The sequence below is a fragment of the Chlamydotis macqueenii genome, chromosome 25 (genome assembly GCF_036417535.1).
Source record: "Chlamydotis macqueenii isolate bChlMac1 chromosome 25, bChlMac1.mat, whole genome shotgun sequence".
Taxonomy (NCBI): Eukaryota; Metazoa; Chordata; class Aves; order Otidiformes; family Otididae; genus Chlamydotis; species Chlamydotis macqueenii.
The window spans coordinates 644,245-665,914 of NC_141580.1; the positions used below are offsets into that span (position 1 = coordinate 644,245).

At 75.2% G+C, this 21,670-nt stretch overlaps 4 protein-coding genes across 5 annotated transcripts; 3 read left to right on the forward strand and 1 right to left on the reverse strand.

The window, feature by feature from the left end:
- The first annotated feature begins 2,448 nt into the window (after positions 1 to 2,448).
- On the forward strand, positions 2,449 to 8,298 carry ERBB2 (erb-b2 receptor tyrosine kinase 2). The gene is given in 19 exon segments (XM_086766979.1): positions 2,449 to 2,579; positions 4,933 to 5,084; positions 5,163 to 5,349; positions 5,454 to 5,591; positions 5,707 to 5,775; positions 6,201 to 6,313; positions 6,397 to 6,495; positions 6,498 to 6,540; positions 6,615 to 6,659; positions 6,662 to 6,730; positions 6,910 to 7,036; positions 7,123 to 7,196; positions 7,276 to 7,366; positions 7,448 to 7,524; positions 7,527 to 7,646; positions 7,732 to 7,829; positions 7,831 to 7,865; positions 7,970 to 8,060; positions 8,134 to 8,298. Coding segments are annotated over 19 exon segments (1,863 nt in total). The 5' UTR covers positions 2,449 to 2,509.
- A 344-nt stretch (positions 8,299 to 8,642) lies between these two features.
- On the forward strand, positions 8,643 to 11,365 carry LOC147597659 (receptor tyrosine-protein kinase erbB-2-like). The gene is made up of 8 exons (XM_086766424.1): positions 8,643 to 8,882; positions 8,966 to 9,064; positions 9,154 to 9,339; positions 9,411 to 9,566; positions 9,672 to 9,747; positions 9,822 to 10,153; positions 10,222 to 10,392; positions 10,622 to 11,365. The coding sequence occupies exons 1-8, from the start codon at positions 8,643 to 8,645 to the stop codon at positions 11,363 to 11,365; spliced, it is 2,004 nt and encodes a 667-aa protein (XP_086622550.1).
- Positions 11,366 to 12,147: 782 nt separating this feature from the next.
- MIEN1 (migration and invasion enhancer 1) lies at positions 12,148 to 14,416 on the reverse strand. The gene is made up of 4 exons (XM_086767028.1): positions 14,294 to 14,416; positions 13,795 to 13,892; positions 13,416 to 13,492; positions 12,148 to 13,026 (listed from the first exon to the last, which is right to left on the reverse strand). The coding sequence occupies exons 1-4, from the start codon at positions 14,374 to 14,376 to the stop codon at positions 12,943 to 12,945; spliced, it is 342 nt and encodes a 113-aa protein (XP_086623154.1). The 5' UTR covers positions 14,377 to 14,416; the 3' UTR covers positions 12,148 to 12,942.
- A 4,014-nt stretch (positions 14,417 to 18,430) lies between these two features.
- On the forward strand, positions 18,431 to 21,639 carry GRB7 (growth factor receptor bound protein 7). Of its 2 annotated transcripts, none has more exons than XM_086766988.1 (14): positions 18,431 to 18,576; positions 18,694 to 18,838; positions 18,937 to 19,093; positions 19,164 to 19,285; positions 19,368 to 19,455; positions 19,544 to 19,689; positions 19,767 to 19,877; positions 19,982 to 20,080; positions 20,359 to 20,439; positions 20,513 to 20,629; positions 20,709 to 20,769; positions 20,877 to 20,964; positions 21,313 to 21,406; positions 21,478 to 21,639. In XM_086766988.1, exons 1-14 carry the CDS (start codon positions 18,431 to 18,433, stop codon positions 21,622 to 21,624), a joined length of 1,602 nt encoding a protein of 533 aa, XP_086623114.1. In that variant the 3' UTR covers positions 21,625 to 21,639. The 2 variants fall into 2 exon arrangements, with proteins under 2 accessions (XP_086623114.1, XP_086623112.1); XM_086766986.1 differs by having other exon boundaries at positions 19,368 to 19,445; positions 19,552 to 19,689.
- The last annotated feature ends 31 nt before the right edge of the window (positions 21,640 to 21,670 follow it).

The window sequence follows — 21,670 nt, forward strand, 5'->3', positions numbered from 1 at the left end:
TCCGGCCCATCCCGGAAACGGGGGCGGCGCGGGGCACCATGGGATATAGCCCCCAGAGCAGGAGGCTCATGGGATATACCCCCCTGCACATTCCTCAAAGGCTCATGGGATATATTCCCCCGCACACGCCGCGAAGGCTCATGGGATATATTCCCCCGCACGCGCTGCTAAGGCTCATGGGATATATTCCCCCGGTACCCTCTGCAAAGCCCCATGGGATATATCCCCCCGGCATCCTCCGCAAAGGCTCATGGGATATATCCCCCAACATCCCTCGAAAAGGCTCATGGGATATATCCCCCCACCTGGGCACAGGGTGTCCGGGGGGGGCTGCTGGGCCTGGCGGGGGGCTGCGGGGACCCCGGCGGCTTGCGGGGCTCGGGGCCAGGCCGGGGCCCGGCGGCCAGCGCGGCCCGCTCTGCCTCGCCTCGGGGTGGGCCGCACAGGCCTCAGCCATGCGGGACCCCGAGGCGGCCCCCTCGTGCGGGGTGCCGATGGCTGGGGACAAGGGGACGCGGGGCTCGTGCTGCCCCCAGCCCCGCTGTGCCCTCTCAGGGCGGTCTCCGTCCCGGCTTGGGCCGGCTCCCCGCTCCCGTCCCCCCGGAGCCGCCCCCCCCGGGGTCTCGGCACTGGGGGCCCCTCCTCCGGGTGCCGGCTCCTCCCTCGGGGGCTGGGGGGGCCAGGGTGGCACGGGGACGGGGCGCGGTGGGGAGACCCAGCCCCACGCGGGGGTCCTGCCCCGGCGCCCCAGCACGGCTACTCCGGCCCGTTCTGCCCGGCTGGGGGGGTCCGGACGGGGCTGGGGTGGCGCGGGGTCCCCATCGCGGGCTGTGACGCTCCCAGGGGACCCCCCAGTCTGACACCCCCCCCGTGCACCCAGAGAAAGGTGCACCAGTGGCTTGTGCCCAGGGTGGGGGACAAATGCCAGCTCTGGGCCACCTCCCCGGGGACCCGTCAAATGCTGTTGGGCTGTCCCCGTGACCCCAGGCTGTCCCCCTGTCCCCACACCCCGGGCTGTGCCCCTGTCCCCGTACCCCGTGCCCCCAGCTGTCCCCACACCCCGGGCTGTGCTCCTGTCCCCGTACCCCGTGACCCCAGGCCGTCCCCCTGTCCCCGTACCCCATACCCCCAGCTGTCCCCCTGTCCCCGTGCCCCGGGCCGTCCCCCTGTCCCCACACCCCGGGCTGTCCCCCTGTCCCCGTACCCCGTACCCCCAGCTGTCCCCCTGTCCCCACACCCCGGGCCGTCCCCCTGTCCCCGTACCCCGTACCCCCAGCTGTCCCCCTGTCCCCACACCCCAGGCTGTCCCCCTGTCCCCGTACCCCGTACCCCCAGCTGTCCCCCTGTCCCCACACCCCAGGCTGTCCCCCTGTCCCCGTACCCCGTACCCCCAGCTGTCCCCCTGTCCCCACACCCCAGGCTGTCCCCCTGTCCCCGTACCCCGTACCCCCAGCTGTCCCCCTGTCCCCACACCCCGGGCTGTCCCCCTGTCCCCGTACCCCGTACCCCCAGCTGTCCCCCTGTCCCCACACCCCAGGCTGTCCCCCTGTCCCCGTACCCCGTACCCCCAGCTGTCCCCCTGTCCCCACACCCCGGGCTGTCCCCCTGTCCCCGTACCCCGTACCCCCAGCTGTCCCCCTGTCCCCACACCCCGGGCTGTCCCCCTGTCCCCGTACCCCGTACCCCCAGCTGTCCCCCTGTCCCCACACCCCAGGCTGTCCCCCTGTCCCCGTACCCCGTACCCCCAGCTGTCCCCCTGTCCCCACACCCCGGGCTGTCCCCCTGTCCCCGTACCCCGTACCCCCAGCTGTCCCCCTGTCCCCACACCCCAGGCTGTCCCCCTGTCCCCGTACCCCGTACCCCCAGCTGTCCCCCTGTCCCCACACCCCGGGCTGTCCCCCTGTCCCCGTACCCCGTACCCCCAGCTGTCCCCCTGTCCCCACACCCCGGGCTGTGCTCCTGTCCCTGTACCCCGTACCCCCAGCTGTCCCCCTGTCCCCACACCCCGGGCCGTCCCCCTGTCCCCGTGCCCCGGGCTGTCCCCTTGTCCCCATCTCCTGAGCTGTCCCCGCACCCCAGAAGCACCCCTGGGTGCCAGGCCTGTCCCCCTCACCCCCCACGACGCCCCCCGTGCCCCAGACCCGGCGGAGCCATTACCGTCCCGGTGACGGTCACAGCCCCCCCCCCCCCCATCCAGGCGACCCCCACGGCGAAGCCTCCTACCCCCCTCCCCCGCAGTCCCACCCCCCCCCCCCCCGGGGCAGGGTGGGGGGAGAGTGTCCCGGTTCTCCAGGGGGGTCCGGGGCGGCGGGAGCGCGCGCAGCGGTGGCGAGGGGGGGCGGGGGGGGGGGGGGGGAAGCGGGGGGCGCGCCCCCGCCCGGGGCCGGGGCCGGGATCGGGATCGCGGGGCGGAGCCCGGGAGCGGCGGGAGGCGGCGGCTCCGCACCCGCAAAAAAACTTTCCCGTGAGCGGCCGGCGGGGCCGTGGGCCGCGGCCCGCGCTCAGCACCATGCTCCGCGCCGGGGGCCGCCTCTGCGCCGCGCTGCTGCTCGCCGCCCTCCGCCCCGCCGCCGCCGAAGGTGGGGCCGAACGGACGGGGGGGCACCGCGGGAGAGGGGGGGGGAACCGGGGCGGGGGGGGGATCCGGGCCGCGGGAGCGTCCCCTCGGCGGGACTTTGTGCGAAGTTTTGCACGGGAGCGACCGGCGCGGGGCGGGGGGGCGGGGGGACCGGGAGGGGGCTGCTCGGTTGGAAGTGACGGGACCGTGTCCCCCCGCCCCGACCCAGTGTCCCCTCGGTGTCCTACCACCCCGCCCCCCCCCCCCCCCGGTGGCGCCGAGCCGCGATCGCCCGCAGGGGCTGGGGGCCGGACTGGGCTGAACTGGGAGGCGCTGGGACCGGACGGGGCTGCCCTGCCCCGGGAGGAGTTTGGGGGACCCGGAGTGGGGACCCTTCCCCCTCCGCGGCTGCAGCCGCTCCCAGGGCTCCGGTAGCACCTGGCTAAGCGGGGGCGGGGGGGGGGGACGACGACCCCCAACTTTTCGGGGTTCCCGTCCCGGAGCCGTGGGCGCAGGGCTGGCAGCCGCGGGGTGCCGGGGCAGGCGCGGTGCCCCACGGAGCGGGTGGGTGGGCGGGCGGGTGGGTGCGTTCCCCGTCGCTCCCATCCACATTCTCGACGTGCCGCACCCTGCCCAGCCCGGGAGGGGAGCGGGAGCAGCCGCGAGCCCGCGCCGCCCGGGGCCTGGGCCGGGGGTGGCGGGGACAGGGCCGGGGTGGCCCCCGGTTGGGCGTCAGCAGCCCCAAAAACCGAGGGGCGAGGTTTGACCCCGCCGCCTGCTCCGGGCCCGCCTGCTGCCCGCGCGCAGCCGCCGCGCCGGGGGGCGCGTTCGGCACCCGGAGGGGTTTGGGAAGGAAACGTCCGGTGCGGGGTCGCGGGGCAGGGACGTGGGGACTCGCCGGGTCCCCTCCGCTCCTGGCACCCCCCCGGGGCCGGCGTGCCCCACTCAGAGGGGCCGGGGACACACCGGCGTGTCCCCACCGCCCCAACCCCGTCTCTGGCCGGGAGGGGACGAGCCGACGGGCACCGAGCCGACGGGCTCTGCCGGAAGCCCACCGGGGCGGTGCGCCGTGGCCCTGCCCGCCGGAGTGAGGGGGGCAGGATGGATCCTCGCCTGCCCTTCCCGGGGGAGCTGGCAGGGCCGGAGCCCACGGGACGGGGCCGGGATCCCGGCAGGATCTGGCCCCTCCGCCGCCGCTCGCCCTTCGCCCCGCGGAAGCCCGCGGCACCCTCTGCCCGCGCCCGGCGCAGGTGGAGGGCAGACCTTGAGCTTTGGCCACGGCGGTGCGGTTTCTTCCCCGTGCGGCCGAGGCTGCTGTGGTGGGGTGAGAACTGAACCCCAAATTTGGAGGGGTTCCCACTCCCCGGCCGCGCCCGGGGCGGCTGCCGGCCGGGATCCCCGGCCGCGAGGCCTCGCAGGCAGCTGCCGGCACCGGGGGCTGTCACTCAGCCGCAGCCCCCTCCAGCCGGGGACCGGGACACCAAATCCCTGCTGCGGGCCGGGGTCAGGGCACGGCTGCTCGGCCCCCGCGAGCCCTGTGCCCCCGCAGGGGACGGTGGCGGCTGAGGGCTGGCGGCACTGGGGCCGTGTCGGGGCGGTGGCGGCGCTGGGGCCGTGTCGGGGCGGGTGTCGGAGCCGGGCCGGGGTGTGGGGCTGGGGTGTCGTCCCGGTGGGGTGCCGGGGGCTGCGGGCGCGCCAGGGCTGGGCCGTGCCCGCCAGCCCTGCGTCACCGCTGCTCCCCAAACACGCCCGACCTGAAAAGGCGGTTCCTGCCGGAGCGGGCGGCCGGGGGCCCCGTGCCACCCGCGGCCGTGACTCACCCGCCCAGCCCGGGGCCCAGCGCAGGCTCCCGCGCCCCCCATCCTGCGCCCCACCGCCCGCCCCAGCACCCTGGGGATGGTCCCCTCAGCCAGCAGCCCCGGCGGGATGGGGCCGGCCGGCCTCCGGCAGCCATCGCCGCTCAACAATCGGGTCTTGTCTCGGCGCGGCCCTCCCGCCGGCGTGGGCAGAGCATTCCTGCCCACAGCCCCCCGCTCCGGCCCCCGGCACGGCCGCGTCTGTGGGTCCCAGCCCTCGGCCGCACTCGACGCCCGCCGTGGGCACGGGGCGACGCGGGCCCCTCGCGTGGGGCCGGGGCCGGGTGCCAAAGCGGGAGCAGCTTCGCCGCGTGCCGAGGGCACGAGGCGGGGGGAGCGGCGATCCAGGAAGCCCATCGGAAGCTGTTGGGATCAGCCCCGGAGATAAACGGCCGCCGCCGGATCCGCGGCATTTCCCGTGGAGGCGAGGGATAAACGTGCTGCCGCCGGCTGGGTTTCCCGCGGGGGCGAGGACGGGGCGGGCGAGGGGACCAGCTGAGCTCCCCCTCCGTCCCGCAGTCTGCACGGGGACCGACATGAAGCTGCTGCGCCCCTCCAGCCCCGAGAGCCACTACGAGACCCTGCGGCACCTCTACCAGGGCTGCCAAGTGGTGCAGGGCAACCTGGAGCTCACCTACCTGCCCCCCGACGCCGACACCGCCTTCCTCAGGGTGCGCAGGGGGAGAAACGCCCGGGGGGGGCTACGGCGAGGGTCTGGCCGGCCCCTCACCCCCGTCCCCTGTCCCCAGGACATCAAGGAGGTGCAGGGCTACGTGCTCATCGCGGAGAACCAAGTGAGCCGGCTGGAGCTGCAGAGCCTGCGCATCATCCGGGGGACGCAGCTCTTCCAGGAGCGTTACGCCCTGGCCGTGGTGGGCAACGCCGGCCCCGCCGGCACCCCCGGGCTGCGCCAGCTGGGCATGCGGCACCTCACAGGTCGGGGACCCCCTCCCCGGGGTGGCCGCCCCGGCGTGGGGCGCTCGGGGCTCAGGGGGCTGCGGGCGCCCCCGGCGTCTCCGTGCTGACCCCCCCCCCCACAGAGATCCTGAAGGGAGGGGTGCGCATCGAGAGGAACCCCCAGCTCTGCTTCCAGGAGACCATCCTCTGGTCCGACATCTTCCACCGGCACAACGAGCTCCGCGACGAGGCCTGGGTGGAGAGCACCCGCAGCCGCAGCTGTGAGCAGCGGGACCCCGCTGTGGCGGGAGCAGGGCGGTTGTACCTGGGGAGGGGGTCCGGGGGGGTGCCGTCCCCCCGTGGCATCGTCGCCGCTCACGGCTTCCCCCGGCGCAGGTCCCGACTGCCGGGCGCTGTGCGCCGAGGGGCACTGCTGGGGCGAGGGGCCGCAGGACTGCCAGACGCGTGAGTACGGGGCCTGCCAGCCCCCCCCCCCGCCCCCCCGAACCCCAAAGCCTCTGACCTGCCGGCCCCTCCAAAATCCCCGGGACCCTCCCCTCCCTCCGCAGGTCCCTCCCCATTGACCCCTGCTTGCCACCCACATCCTGGCCCCAGAGACACGCCCCCTGCGGACTCCCCACTTGCCCCCCCCTGCAACTCCCTGCCCCATGGGCTCCCCAAAATCCCTGCTCTGCAGACCCCCCCTTGTCCCCCCAAACCCCTGTCCCATTGCCCCGCATTTGGCACCCAAATCCCCCCCTGGTGACCCTTGCCCTGGGAACCCACCCACCTCCCCCCGGCTCCCCGTCCTGGAGACCCTCGCGTCCCCTGGCTGGGGGGAGCCGGGGGGTCCCCGTCCCCAGCACGTCCCCCTCCGTCCCCCACCGCAGTGACCAACAGCATCTGCCACGGCTGCCCGCGCTGCAAGGGCACGAAGCCCACCGACTGCTGCCACGAGCAGTGCGCCGCCGGCTGCACCGGCCCCAAGCACTCCGACTGCCTGGTGCGCTGCGGGGCGGTGGGGGGGTCCCGGGGGGGTCCGGGGCCTCACGCCAGCCCTTGTTCCCCCCCCCCACCCCCCCCAAGGCGTGCCTGAACTTCAACCGGAGCGGGATCTGCGAGCTGCACTGTCCCCCCCTCGTCATCTACAACTCCGACACCTTCGAGTCGGTGCCACAACCGCGACGGGGCGCTACACCTTCGGCGCCAGCTGCGTCAGCCAGTGCCCCTGTGAGTGCCGCGCCGGGGGGGGGGGGGCCGGGGCCGAGCCACCCCGCCCTGACCCCCCCTGCCCCCCCCCCCAGATAACTACCTGGCGACGGAGGTGGGGTCCTGCACCCTCGTGTGCCCCAGAACAGCCAGGAGGTCACCGTCAACAACGTCCAGAAGTGCGAGAAGTGCAGCAAGCCCTGCCCGGAGGGTGAGCAGCCCCCCCGGCGCTGGCGGGGGCTCTGGGGACCCCAGTGGGGCGTGGGGGGGGGGGCTGGCTGTACCCTGGGAGGGGGGGGATTCATCCACGGCTGGTGGGATGGGAGCAGCAAGCGTTTCGGAGGGAGCGGGGGTCCCGGCAGAGCCCCCCAGCCCAGCCGTGCCCCCCAGTGTGCTACGGGCTGGGAGTGGATTTCCTCAAGGGCGTCCGCGCCGTCAACGCCTCCAACATCCAGCACTTCGCCGGCTGCACCAAGATCTTCGGCAGCCTGGCCTTCCTGCCCGAGACCTTCGCCGGGTAAGCGCCTCACCGCCCCCTGAGCCTGCGGGCGGCCGCCCGGGACCCCGCCAGGACCCCCCCAACCTCCCTCCCGTCCCCGGCAGGGACCCCAGCACCAACACCCCGCCCCTGGACCCCAAACTGCTCCGGATCTTCGAGAGCCTGGAGGAGCTGACAGGTGAGAGCGGGGGAGTCGGGGGGCCAGGGGCGGCAGATTGGGGGGGGTGGGCAGGGGTGGTGACGCTCGCTCCCCGCAGGGTTCCTCTACATCGCTGCCTGGCCGCCCAACCTGCAGGACCTGGGGGTCTTCCAAAACCTGCGGGTCATCCGGGGCCGCGTGCTGCACAAGTGAGCGGGGCCGGGGACGTGGGCTGGGGGGCCGGTGCGGCGTGGGGGGCTCCGCGTGCTGACCCCCGGGTGTCTCGGCAGCGGCGCCTACTCGCTGACGCTGCGGGACCTGGCGGTGCGGGCGCTGGGGCTCCGCGCCCTGCGGGAGATCAGCAGCGGATGGTGCTCGTCCACCACAACCCCCAGCTCTGCTTCCTCCAGAAGGTGCCCTGGGACAGCATCTTCCGCAACCCCCGCCAGCGCCTCTTCCAGACCCACAACAAGCCCCCCGAGCAGTGCGGTAAGCGGCAGCGTGGCGGGGACAGGGGGGACGGGGCTGGGGGAGCCGGCGGACCCCCCGCCCCGCTCACGGTGCCCCCGCGCAGAGAGCGAGGGGCTGGTCTGCTTCCACCTCTGCGCCCACGGGCACTGCTGGGGCCCCGGCCCGACCCAGTGCGTCGCCTGCGAGCGGTTCCTGCGCGGTCCAGGAGTGCGTCGCCTCCTGCAACCTCCTGGACGGGTGAGCAGTGAGCCCCGGGGCGGCGGGCAGAGCCCCCACTCCCCCGCCGGGGGGGTCCGAGACCCCCCAGCCCCGCGCCCATGCCGCGGTGCCTTCGCCCCCAGAGCCGTCCGGGAGCACGCCAATGGGACGCGGTGCCTGCCCTGCCACCCCGAGTGCCAGCCGCAGAATGGCACCGAGACCTGCTTCGGATCAGTGAGGACGGGGGTCGTGGGGGGCGGGGGGCGGCCCCCGGACCCCGGGGTCCCTCACAGCCCCCGTCCCGTAGGACGCGGACCAGTGCGTGGCTTGCGCCCACTACAAGGACGCGCAGCAGTGCGTGCGGCGCTGCCCCAGCGGCGTCAAGGCGGACGCGTCCTTCGTGCCCGTCTGGAAGTACCCGGACGAGGACGGTGTCTGCCAGCTCTGTCCCACCAACTGCACCCACTCGTGAGTCGGGGTGGGGGGTCCGGCAGGGCGTGGGCAGCGGGTCGCGGGGGGCTGCTGACGGGGGCCGCCGCGCTCTGCGTCCCCAGGTGCACGATCCGGGACGAGGACGGCTGTCCCGTGGACCAAAAGCCAAGGTACGAGCTGGGGCGCCCCGTGCCACCCCGACACCCACCCCTCCGCGTGCCGAGGGGCTCCTTCCGGCCGAGACCCCCGCCCCGTCACCTCCTGTCCCGCAGCCAGGTGACGTCCATCATCGCCGGCGTGGTGGGGGCTCTGCTGGTCGTCGTCCTCCTGCTCATCACCGTCATCTGCGTCAAGCGCCGGCGGCAGCAGGAGCGGAAGCACACCATGCGGCGCCTGCTGCAGGAGACCGAGGTGCGGACCCCCAGCCGTCCTGACGGGGGTGCGCCCCCGTGCCGGGGGGTGCCAGGAGCCTGGCCCCCCCCTCACCCGTCTGTCCCGCAGCTGGTGGAGCCGCTGACGCCCAGCGGGGCCCTCCCGAACCAGGCCCAGATGCGGATCCTCAAGGAGACAGAGCTGAAGAAAGTGAAGGTCCTGGGCTCGGGCGCTTTCGGCACCGTCTACAAGGTGAGGGGTGGGGGTGCTGCCGCCAGGCTGGGACCCTCCCCGCTCGCACCCCCTCACCCCTGTACCCCCCCCACCCCACCCAGGGCATCTGGATCCCCGACGGGGAGAGCGTGAAGATCCCGGTGGCCATCAAGGTCTTGCGGGAGAACACGTCGCCCAAGGCCAACAAGGAGATCCTGGACGTGAGTGCGCCCGCGGCGCCGGCGGGTAACGGCGCGGGTGGCGGCCCCCGCTCAGCCTGACCGCCCCCCCCCACCGGCCTCGCCCGCAGGAGGCCTACGTGATGGCAGGGGTGGGCAGCCCCTACGTGTCCCGGCTGCTGGGCATCTGCCTGACCTCCACGGTGCAGCTGGTGACGCAGCTGATGCCCTACGGCTGCCTCCTGGACTACGTGCGGGAGAACAAGGACCGCATCGGCTCCCAGGACCTGCTCAACTGGTGTGTGCAGATCGCCAAGGTAGGACGGGGGCTCTGGGGGGCCGGGGGCAGCCGGGGGGCCGGGCCAGCCTCACGCCTGCCGCGTCCCAGGGGATGAGTTACCTGGAGGAGGTGCGGCTGGTGCACCGGGACCTGGCCGCTCGCAACGTCCTCGTCAAGAGCCCCAACCACGTCAAGATCACCGACTTCGGGCTGGCCCGGCTGCTGGACATCGACGAGACCGAGTACCACGCCGACGGCGGCAAGGTGCGGCTCGGGGACGTGGGGACAGAGCGACGGGGACCGCGGTGCTCCCCCGCGGGGACAGCCGGACCCCCGCTCCCGCTCACCTCTCCGTCCTCCCCGTCCCAGGTCCCCATCAAGTGGATGGCGCTGGAGTCCATCCTCCGCCGGCGCTTCACGCACCAGAGCGACGTCTGGAGCTACGGTACGTCGGGGCGCTCCCACCCCCGGGCTCGGCGCGACACGGGGCACCGCTCACCCCCGTCCCCGTCCCCCCAGGCGTCACCGTGTGGGAGCTGATGACCTTCGGGGCGAAGCCCTACGACGGGATCCCCGCCCGGGAGATCCCCGACCTGCTGGAGAAGGGCGAGAGGCTGCCGCAGCCGCCCATCTGCACCATCGACGTCTACATGATCATGGTGAAATGTACGGGCGGGGACGGGGACACGGCGTGGGGACGGCGCCGCGCTGGCTCCTCGCCGCCGGCCCTGACGGCGCCCGGCTCTGCCCCAGGCTGGATGATCGACTCTGAGTGCCGGCCCAAGTTTCGGGAGCTGGTCACCGAGTTCTCCCGCATGGCCCGGGACCCGCAGCGCTTCGTGGTCATCCAGGTACGCGGGTCCCCGGGGGCCCTGTCCCCGCGCCCGCGCCCCGGTGCTGACCGCGCCCTCGCCCCCAGAACGACATGGCGGGGCTGCCCGGCTCCGTCGACAGCACCTTCTACCGGGCGCTGCTGGAGGAGGAGGACATGGATGAGCTGGTGGACGCCGAGGAGTACCTGGTCCCTCACCAGGGCTTCTTCAGCGCCGAGACCTCCGCCGCCTACCGCAGCCGCATCTCCTCCACGCGGGTAGGCGGGCTGGGCTGGGGGGCGGGCGGGCGGGACCCCCCGTTTCCAGTGGGGTGACCTGGCGCGGGGGCAGCCCGGGGCTGGGCAGGGCTGCAGGCACGCCCGCGCTGGGGGAGCAGGGGCGCAGAGCCCCCCCCCGCGCCGCCCGGGGACCCCGTCTGCGGGCACTGGGACAGGGTCCCCGGCGCGGGCTGCAAGCGCCCGACGCCGCGCCCGTTCCTGCACGCAGAGCACGGCGGAGACCCCAGCCGACGCAGAGGAGGGCGAGGGCTCGTCCGCCTTCCCCTTCCCCACGCAGGGCCTGGCGGAGGGGCTGGAGGGCCCCGTGCCAGACGCGCCGGAGGGGGACGGCGGGGCCAAGGCGGCCCTGCAGAGCCCCTCGGCGCGGGACCCCGGCGTCCTGCCGCGCTACAGCGAGGATCCCACCGGGCCGGCGGCCGAGGAGGGTGAGGGCCTGGACCCCGAGGACTTCACCGCCCCGGCCCCCCGCGCCGCCATGCCAGGTAGGGAGGGCACAGGCGGGACCCTCAGGAGAGGGTGGCCGAGTCTGCGCCCTCCCGGGGGCCGCTCGCCCGCCCCCTCACCCAGCCCGGCCGCGGCGGCCCCCGACGCACCCCCTGTCCCCGCAGAGTACGTGAATCAGGCCGGGGAGCGGCGGTCCCCGCCCCGGCACCCCCGTGCGCCCCCGTCTCCGCTGGACAAGCCCAAGGGGCTCCAGGGTAAGAACGGGCTCATGAAGGAAGCCAAGCCCCCCTTCCCGGGGCCCTTCGGCCACGCCGTGGAGAATCCCGAGTACCTGGCGCCCCCCGGCCCGCCCGCCCCCGGCCCCTTCAGCCAGGCCTTCGACAACCCCTACTACTGGAACCAAGGCCCCCCCAAGGCCGGCGGCACCGAGGGCGGCCCCGGCACGACGCCCACGGCCGAGAACCCCGAGTACCTCGGCCTGGCTGGCCCCGATGACGCGGCCGCGTAGGGCCGGGCCGTGGAGAGATACCCCCCCCAACTTCACCGAGGCAGCTTGGGTAGGGACGCACGGCGAGCCGCGGACGTGGGGACCACGGCTGCCCCCTCCGCCACCGGCCACGGAGGGCTGGCGAGCCCAGGACGCTGTGGGACAGCCCAGGACGCCGCGGGACAGCGCGGCAGCACGTACGGGACAGAGGGGTCACCCTTTGCGGCAGCCGGGCACCGGCGGGGTGACCCACGGCCGCGCGGAGCCGGACGGAGCCCAGACCGCAGCCGGGAGCAGCCCGGGAAGGACAGCCCGGCACCGTCACCCCAAAGGCTCCCCGCCACCGCCCGCCCCTCCAGCGCTGTCCCGGCCCGGCTCCCCCCACGAGCCTCGCCGCCGCCGCCGCCCTGCCACCCCGGCGCCGCAGCCGCGCCGGGACACAGCCGCACTGAGAGCGGGCGGGCGCCGGGCCCGCGCCCCGCTGCTCCTGGCGCTGCGGGAGCAGACTGTATCGCACCGAGATGTATATTTGGGAATTGTACATTGGGGTTTTTCTACTCCCTTGTCTGCGTGGTTCCCCGTCTCCGTCGCCAGCGCGGGGGAGCCAGCCGAGCCCCCCGAGCCCCCCGCATCCCGTCCCTCCTGGCCTGCGCCCGCGGTGGCCAAGGGCAGCACGCGCGCAGCGGGAGGGTGAAGGTCCCGGGCCTGCCGAGCAGGGGCAGGGCGGCAGCGGGACCCGACCCAAGCCCGCTCTGCGCCTCGGCGCCCCACCCCGTACCGGAGGGACACGAGAGGGGCCGCCGTCTCCTCTGCCCTTTATTCAGCCGCGGGGGTCGTACACAGCGCAGGATAAACAGGGGAGCTCTGCCGGCTCGGCCGCCCGCGGCACAGGGCGGCGTCATCGCAGCGAGCGCTGGGGGCCTGGCAGCGGGGACGCGGGGGGGCTCGCGACCCTCAAACCAACCTCTCGGCCGTGGGCACGGGGCCCAGCCGGGGTTCCCACGCCCGGCCGGGGCGGCCGGTCCCCGCCGCCCTGGCGCTGGTTTAAACAGTGACAGGACAGGCTGTAATCATTAACGCGTCACGCTCAGCGCCGCCGCGAGCGCTCTCCCTCTGCGCTACCCTGCTGGGGGGGCTGGAGCTGCCAAGCCCCCTCCGGCGCCCGGCCGGCTCCCCGGGGGCCGGGCACAGCATTCTCGGGGGGCCCCAAATCCCCACGGCGGCGGAGGGAACCCCTGCATGGCCAGCGTGGGGCAGGCGGGCGCAGAAAAGGGGAAGGCAGGGGCAGGCGGGGCAGCCGCCCATGCCACAGCGGGGGGACAGCCCAAAGGGACGCGCCGGGACGGGGACACAGCCCGAAGGGACGCGCCGGGACGGGGACTCAGCCCGAAGGGACGCGCCGGGACGGGCCGGTGCGCTGGCCAGTGACACCAGCACCGCAGCTCTGCCCGCCCCAGCTCTCACCCCCGGCTCCCGGAAGGCTCCTTACGCTCTCGCGTTCCCCCGGCGTCCCCGGGCGCGCGGGAAGCTAACGAAGGCGGCCAGGAGCAAAGCGGGGCGGCGCTGCGGGGGCTGGGAGATCCCAGCCGGGCGCGGGGCTACAGGATGACGCAGGGGGGGCGGCTGTTGGTGATTTTCTCCAGCGGTTCCCCATTCCTGGCTCTGCGAATCGCTTCGATCAGCTGAGGAGACAGAGGGGAGGGGGTCACGCTCCGGGCCGGCCCCGCCGTGCGGTCTGCAGGGGAAGGAGCGCGCGGGGCAGCGGGGGACGCAGCGCGCGGGGCAGCGGGGGACGCAACAGGCAGAGGTCAGGCAGTGCCGTGGAGCCAAATCACGGCCCCGCCGAGGCCGCAGCTCCAGGAACCCCCTCTCCCCGCAGGAGCAGCGGCTCAGGCTCGCTCCGCACTGCAGCGGGACCCGGAGCAGAGCGGCAGGAAGGGGAACAACGCCCGACGGGATGGTGAGGCTCCGCCGGAGCCTGGGCAGAGCTGGTGAGCAACGGAACAGAGCCGTCGGGGAAAAGCAGGACGCAGGGGAGCGCGCTGCGAAACCAGACCTGGCCGGTACTCACGTCCTTCTCGTAGGGAAAGCCTCCGTTCTCCAGCTTGGAGAAGACCAGCTGCCCGTTGATCTCGATCTCGAAGGCACCTTAAAGGCACGCGGGGCCGAGCCGTGAGCTGCGCTCCCGCCCCACGCGCTGCTCCCGGCCCCCGCGCCCGTCCCGCAGCCGTTCTGGCCACACTGGCCCCCGGGAGGCAGGAGCGCCGTGGCGGCTCCCCCAGTGACCCTGGAACGCGCGGGGGGCTCCGGCCCCGCTCCCGGCAGAGCCCCAGGCACCCCCTGCGAGCCCGGCGAGGGGCGGCCCCCAGACAACCGGGGCACCCCCCAAACACAGCGTACGCCAGCGGCGACCCCTGCACGGGCGCAGCAGGGCTGCGGCCGGCCCCCACCTGTGCCCCCCAGCCGGGACTCGATCTCGACGTCGGGGTACTCCTCCTTCACGGCGCTCGCCAGCTCCTGGTACGTGGGCTCGAAGCCGCAGGGCTCGCTGGGCGCAGGGGGAAGCGGGTGAGGGCCGGGGCCCGGGCGCGGGCAGTCCCCCCTCGCCCAGACGCTCCCCGCCCAACCCCGCCCCAAACCGAGGAGCCCCCTGCACCCCCTCAGCTGCCGTCTGCACCCCCAGCCCCCCCACGCCGCCCCAGCTGCCTGCACCCCTCAGCTCCCCCGTTCCCGTTACCGCACCACCCACCCCTCTGCGCTCAACCCCCCGCCCCCTCCTCAGCCGCCCGGCACCCCCTAAGCCCCCGCGTGCCTGACAGCCCCCCAGTGCCCCGCGTGCCCCGCCCCAGTTCCCCCAGTTGCTGTCCCGGCCCCCCCGGTATCCCCTCCCGCCCCGCCGGGCCCCTCGCCCCCGCCATTTCCTCCGCCTCCTCCCGGCGCGGCGCTCACCAGTACTCCACCACGATGCGGACCCGCCGCTCGGCCCCGGCCCCGCCCGCCCCCGCCGCCGCCGCCTCGGCCCCGCCGCTCATCGCCGCCGGCCCCGCCGCTCGCCCGCCGCTTCCGGGTGCGGCCACGTGACGCGGCGCTTCCGGCCGCGCTGCGCCGCTCCTCTCGTCTGCTCTGGGCGGGCCCCGCAGCGCCACCTGCTGGCGGGAGGACCGCGCAGCGGCAGGGCCGCCCCCTCGCCAGGGGCACCCACCGACCCCCCGCGGGGCACCCACCGACCCCCGCGGGACACCCACCGACCCCCCGCGGGGCACCCACCGACCCCCACGGGGCACCCACCGACCCCCGCGGGACACCCACCGACCCCCCGCGGGGCACCCACCGACCCCCACGGGGCACCCACCGACCCCCGCGGGGCACCCACTGACCACGCGGGAGCTCTGTAGTCCCACGGGGATCCCCCACTGCCCCCCATGGGACCCCCCACGACCCCCCTGTGGGAGCTCTCTAGGCCCTCGGACCCCCCCCACGGACCCCAGAGGATCACCCACGGACCCATGGGACCCCCCACGGAGCCCACAGGGCGCTCAGCATCCCCCACGGGGACCCCCGAGCCCCCCAGGGGGACCCCTCTGGGGAGTCTGTGGCCCCACGGGACCCCCAGCGCCCCACGGGACACCCACACCCCACGGGACACCCACAGACCCACCTGGGGGACACTCCTTTCCCGCAGGGTCCCCCGCAGCCCCGTGAGGACACCCACAGCCCCTCAGAGACCCCCCCCAGCACCCACGGCACCCACGGACCCCACCCTCTGTCCCCACGGGACCCCACAGGTTGCCTGAGGGACCCCTGCATCTCCAACTGCCCCCCCATCCCATAGCCCCCCCAGGGTCCCCACGTCCCTCCAAATTGCAGGGGACCCTGCCACCTGCGTGGGACCCCCTCAAGACCCCCCCACCGCCCCCCCGCCCCAGTCCTGCGCTGACCCCATGGGACCCCCCCACCCTACAGGGCCCCTCCAGCCCCCACGTGTGGAGTCCCAGGGGACCCCTGACCCAAACTCCACAGCTGGAGACCCCCTGCCCCCCCCAGGACAGCCATGGGGCTCTGCCTGCCCCCCCCAGCTTGGCCGCTCCTGGGGTCACCCCAGTGCATTGTGGGAAACTCCCCATCGCCAGCGCAGGGGTCGTGGGACGGGGGCTTGGGGACTGGGGCCCCCTGGGCTGCCGTGGGGCCAGGCTGGACGCCCCATCCCGGAGCTGGGGGGGGGCCATGGGGTACCCCCGGGTTTTGGGGGGCCGGGTGCCGGGCGCCGGCCCGGGGCGGCGTGATGTCAGGCGGGGGCGGGGGCTGGCGCGGGTAGATAAACGCGGGGAGAACAGGAATCCCCGGTCCGGCGGGACGCGGCGGGCGCGGCGGGCGCCTGCAGGTAGGAGCGGGGCCGGGGTGGGGGCTCTTCGCGCCGCGGGACCACCGGCCGGCCCGGGACGTCGGCCTCGTCCCACCGACGCGCCCCTTGCCCCTCGTCGCGCCCCCGCCCCTTTCCCTCCCACCTTCCTCCCGGTTCTTCCTCCTCCTCCTCCTCTGCCCGGCACGGCCTCGCCGCCGCCCGCAGCCCCCGCGGCCTGGGGAGCCCTGTCCCACCGCCTCGGCACCCGCCGGGACCCCTGCCCGCAGCTGGGGGCCCTGGGACCCCATCTTACAGCCCCGGGACCCCTGCCTGCGGCCCTGGGGGCCCTGGGACCCCATCTTACAGCCCCGGGACCCCGTCCCGCGGCCCTGGGGCCCTGGGACCCCATCTTACAGCCCCGGGACCCCGACCCGCAGCCCTGGGGGCCCTGGGACCCCATCTTACAGCCCCGGGACCCCATCCCGCGGCCCTGGGGCCCTGGGACCCCATCTTACAGCCCCGGGACCCCGTCCCGCGGCCCTGGGGCCCTGGGACCCCATCTTACAGCCCCGGGACCCCGTCCCGCAGCCCTGGGGGCCCTGGGACCCCATCTTACAGCCCCGGGACCCCGTCCCGCGGCCCTGGGGCCCTGGGACCCCATCTTACAGCCCCGGGACCCCGTCCCGTGGCCCTGGGACCCCATCTTACAGCCCCGGGACCCCGTCCCGCGGCCCTGGCCCTGTCCCACAGCTCTGCTGGCCCTGTCCCCTCACCCGGTGGCCCTGGGACCCCATCCCACAGCCCCATAATCTCCCCGGCTCCCTGCCCTACAGCCCTGCTGGCCCCGGGACCCCCGCAGCGTAACCAGGCCGGCCCCGGGCCCACCCCTGCGGTTCTGACACCCTCCCGTCCCCTGCCCCACAGTCCCAGCCCACCCCTGGTTGCACCAGACCCCAGGGACACCCCGTGTCCCCCCCTCCACCATCGCCACCCCCGCAGAGCCCTGTCACGGCCACCCGGCCAGGGCTGGCGCCGGGGTGACCTGAGGCCACGGTGATGGGCTGGCAGGGCTGTGCCACTGTCCCAGGGCCCCGTGGGGTCCCCATCCCTCACATCCCCTCCGGTGTCCCCTGTGTGGCGTGGGGTGGCCCCGCACCACGTCCTGCCGCGGCCAGCGTCACCCCAGGCGACCCCTGGCTGTCCCCGCGTCCCCGGGCTCACCGGGGCCCGGCCCCCCCGGCACAGCCGGGGCAGGGGAGCGGGGACGGAGCAGAGGGTCCGCACTGGTGGGGCGGCGGGGCGGGGATGGGGACGTGGCGGGGACGGGATGGGGATGGTGGCGGCGGCAATGCGATGGCATCGGTCCTGCCTGGCCATGGACTTGGACCCCGAGCCGGCCAGGAGGCAGGGACGGCGACGGGGACGGGGACGGCGACGGGGACGGGGATGGGGACGCGGACGGGGATGGGGACGGGGACGGCAACGGGGACGGGGACGGCAACAGGGACGGGGATGGGAATGGGGACAGGGACGGGGACTGGGATGGCGATGGGGACGGGGACGGGCAGCGGGTGGATGATTAACCCGGCCGCGCGCAGCATCCCGGGAACGGCGAGGCCCGGCGCGCGCATGCCCGTGGCCACGGAGCGCTGTTGGCGTGGCCGTGGGTGCCACGCGTGCGTTACGTGTGCTGCGTGCCGGACGGCACCGCACGGCGATGGCCACGCTGCGCCCGCCCCTGCCTGGCCCCAGCGACCCGCGGCGAGGCCGGCCGTGCCGAGCCGTGCCGAGCCGTGCCGAGCCGTGCCGAGCTGTGCCATGTTGCACCGAGCGGTGCTGTGCCGTGCCGAGCCGTGCCGTGCCGCACCGAGCGGTGCCGTGCCCTGGCCGGGCTGGCCCGGGCCCGTGCAGATGCTGCAGCCCCGCTGCGAATGATTTTGGGGCCCAAGCCAGAGCGCCGGCCAATGCCCCCGCGCCCCCCGAGCGCCGCGGCACCGCGTGGGCGCTGGCAGCGTGAACCGGCGGCTGGGCGGGGGCGCGGGGCGACTCCGCGGCGCGGGGGGCCGTGCCGGCGGGTGGGCTCGCGGCCGTTCCCATGGCGGGCGCGGGCGCCGGCTCCCTCGCCCCCGGATGCCAGCGCGGTGAGGTGGAGCTGGGAGCGGCCGCCAGAACTGGTTTGGCCGGACCCGAGGAGGTGTCTGGGCTGTGCCGCCGCCGCGCTCCGCTTCCTGCTCCCGCCGGCGCCATGCTCGCCCGCGCGGCTCGGCCCGGCACGGCTCGGCCCGGCACGGCGCGGCCCGGCTCGCTTTGGCCCGGCTTGGCTCCACCGGCCCCAGTTTGGCCCAGTCAGTGACTCCCAGGCTCTCGGTGGTGACACAGGGGCACCGGAGCGGAGGCGGAGGCGGTGGGGGATTCTTGGGTGTCTCGTAAGGGGCTGTGCTCCGACCCTTGGCAGCCGCCTGGGGCTTGGCCGGACGCCGTGGGGAGCGGGGGGCCGGGGGCAGGCGGGGCGGTGCTGAGTCACCCCGCCGCCGCTGACTCAGCGCTTGTCTGGGCGCCGGCAAAACACCGCTCGGGCAGGTGCCGGGGTGCGCAGCCCCCGCCAGCGCCCACGCGGAGCCCAGCGCCGCGTCCCGTGGGGGCTGCGCACACGTGGCCACGGACCCCCGGCCCCGCCGCCCTGGGGACGAGGACCCGGAGCCGCGTGTGGTGCGGGACCCGCTCTCTCCCCCCCAGATAATGCCATGGACGGGGGGGCTCAGCAGAGCAGCCTCCGGGAGCCCCCCGGGCCGGGCGGCGCGGAGCGGGAGGGGGTCCCCGACGAGCGGGACGGGGGCGAGGGGCTGCCCGAGGTCAAGCGCTCCCAGCCCCTCTTCATCCACGGCAGCAGGTGGGTGGGGGGCCCCGTGCCCGGGCTCTCCTGGGGAGTCGGGGAGGGGTCCTGCGTACTGGGGGGGCACCGGGGAGTGCCGGGGGTGCCGGGAGCTGAGCCCCTCTCTGCCCGCAGCCGGCCGCCGCCCGAGGAGGAGCCGCGCGCCGCGTCGCTGCCCAGCATCCCCAACCCCTTCCCCGAGCTCTGCAGCCCCTCCAACTCGCCCATCCTCAGCAGCCCGGCCGCGGGGCAGGGCCCCCCCCGCGAGGGCACCCTGCACGTGAGTCGGGGCGGGGGGCAGCGGGGTCCCGGCCCGGGGGGCGGCCACGGGGTCCCGTCCCGCCAGGGCTTTGACGCGGCGCTGGCGCGTGCCGGCAGGCGGTGAAGGTGTTCGGCGAGGACGGCGCGTGCCGCTCGCTGGAGGCGTCGGCCGGGACGACGGCGCGGCAGCTCTGCGAGACGCTGGTGCGCAGGACGCGCGCGCTGCAGGACCACAGCTGGGCCCTGGTCGAGCTGCACCAGCACCTGGCCCTGGGTGAGCCGCCGGCGCGGCGCGGGGCGGCACCGGCCCCCGTGGGCGCCCCGCTGACCCCGCGCCCCCGCAGAGCGGTGCCTGGAGGACCACGAGTCGGTGGTGGAGGTGCAGAGCTCCTGGCCCCCCGGCGCCGACAGCCGCTTCGTCTTCCGCAAGAACTTCGCCAAGTACGAGCTCTTCAAGAGCAGCGCGGTACGTGGCCGCCGGCCGCCCCTCGGGGACCCGCGCGCCCCACGGGCCCCGAGCGGGGCGTCCCTGACCCCCGTCCCCCCAGCAGTCCCTCTTTCCCGAGGTGATGGTGTCCAGCTGCCTGGAGGCGAACAAGAGCATGGCGCACTCCGAGCTCATCCAGGTACGCGGCCACGCGCCCGCCCGCGCCACGGGGACCCCGCTGTGCCGTGGGGACCCCGCTGCGCCGTGGGGACCCCGCCGCCCCGCTCAGCCCCCTCTCCCCCCAGAACTTCCTCAACTCCGGGAGCTGCCCCGAGGTGCAGGGCTTCCTGCAGCTGCGCGAGGCCGGGCGCAAGGTCTGGAAGCGTTTTTACTTCTCCCTGCGCCGCTCCGGCCTCTACTACTCCACCAAGGGCACCTCCAAGGTGAGGGGGCGGGCGGGGGCACGGCCAGGGCACTGTGGCGGGCCCAGCCCTGACGGACCCCCCCCGCCCCACCCCAGGACCCCCGGCACCTCCAGTACTTCGCCGACCTCACCGAGTCCAACATCTACTACGTGACGCAGGGCAAGAAGCTCTACGGGACGCCCACCGAGTTCGGCTTCTGCATCAAGGTGGGCACGCCCCGCGCCGGCTGGGGACGGGGTCCCGGTGCCTTCCGCGTGCTTTGCCCCGCCGAGGGGTCTCTGCCCCCCGCGACGCTCCGGCTGTCCCGCAGCCCTCCAAGGTGCGCAGCGGCGCGAAGGGCCTGAAGCTGCTCTGCAGCGAGGACGAGCAGAGCCGGAGCTGCTGGATGGCGGCTTTCCGCCTCTTCAAGGTGGGCCCGGCGTCGCCGGCGTGTCAGCGGGGTGCTGGGGGGTGCTGGGGGGATGCTGGGGGATACTGGAGACATGCTGGGGGGATGCTGGGGGGATGCTGGAGGGATGCTGGGGGGTTGTCCCCATCCCTGTGCCAGAAACGACACCGGGAGGGTGTCCCCCTCCCCACACCACGGGGTGGGTGTGGAGGTCCAGGCCAGGTGGGTGCTCCCCCACCCCGCTGTGGGACGAGGGCCCTGTGGGACCCCTCCCCAGTTCACGGGGCTCTTCCCCCCAGTACGGCATGCAGCTCTACCGTAACTACCAGCAAGCGCAGGCGCGGCTGAGCCAGCCCCCCTGGATCGGCCCCACGCCCCTGGTGAGTGCCACCCCCCCCGCAGCCCCTGTGGCACGGGGAGCCCCCCGGTCACCCCCCCCCCCCCCCCCCGCAGCGAAGCGTCTCGGACAACGTGCTGGTGGCCATGGACTTCTCGGGGTGCACGGGCCGGGTGATCGAGAACCCCAGCGAGGTGCTGACGGTGGCGCTGGAGGAGGCGCAGGCCTGGAGGGTGAGTTGGGGTGCGGGGGTGCGGGTGGGGGGGGCCCACGAGCCCACCCTAACGCCCGCTCCTTGCTTTGCCCGGCCAGAAGAAGACGACGCACCGGTACAGCCTGCCAGCGGCCTGCCAGAGCTCCCCGCTCAGCGCCGGTGAGCAGCGCCGGCCGGGGGTCCCGTCCGGCAGAGCCGGCGTGTGCCGAGGGGGGTCCCTGCCCCGGGCGGGGCTCCCCCCAGACCTGATCCCCCTCTCCCCGCAGCCATCCACCGCACCCAGCCCTGGTTCCACGGGCGCATCTCCCGGGAGGACACCCAGCAGCTCATCGGCCGTCAGGGCTTGGTGGACGGGTACGGGGGCCCCGGGGGGGCGGGGGTCCCCGGGGCTAATGGGGGCACATGGGACCCCTGGGGGGGGGACATGACCCCGGGGTGACAGGGCGCTGCGGTTCATGGGGTGATGCGGGACCTCTGGGAGATGGGGGGAGAATTTCTGGCGGGGGGCACGGGATTCCAGAGGTTTGCAGGGGTCCGGGAGCCCCCGGGAGTCCAGAAGCCGGGGGGCTGTGGGTGGGGGGACAGGGGGATACAGGTCTGCTGGGGGTACAGGACCCCAGGCTTTTGGGGGGATACCCAGGACCCCGGGGGGTGGCAGAGGGGGGTCCGGTCACGCGGTGACCCCCTCCCCGGGGCTCGCAGCGTCTTCCTGGTGCGGGAGAGCCAGCGCAACCCCAAGGGCTTCGTCCTGTCGCTGTGCCACCTCCAGAGGGTCAAACACTACCTCATCCTGCCGGTGAGCGCCGCGGCGGGCCGGGGGGCCGGGCTGGGGCTGGGGGCCGGGGGCTGACCCGAGCCACCCCGCAGAGCGAGGAGGAGGGACGGCTCTATTTCACCATGGACGACGGGCAGACGCGCTTCGCCGACCTCGTCCAGCTCGTGGAGTTCCACCAGATCAACCGCGGCATCCTGCCCTGCAAGCTGCGGCACTACTGCACCTGCGTGGCCCTCTGAGCGCCGCACCGCCGGCATCGCGTGGCCTGGCCCGGCTTGGCACAGC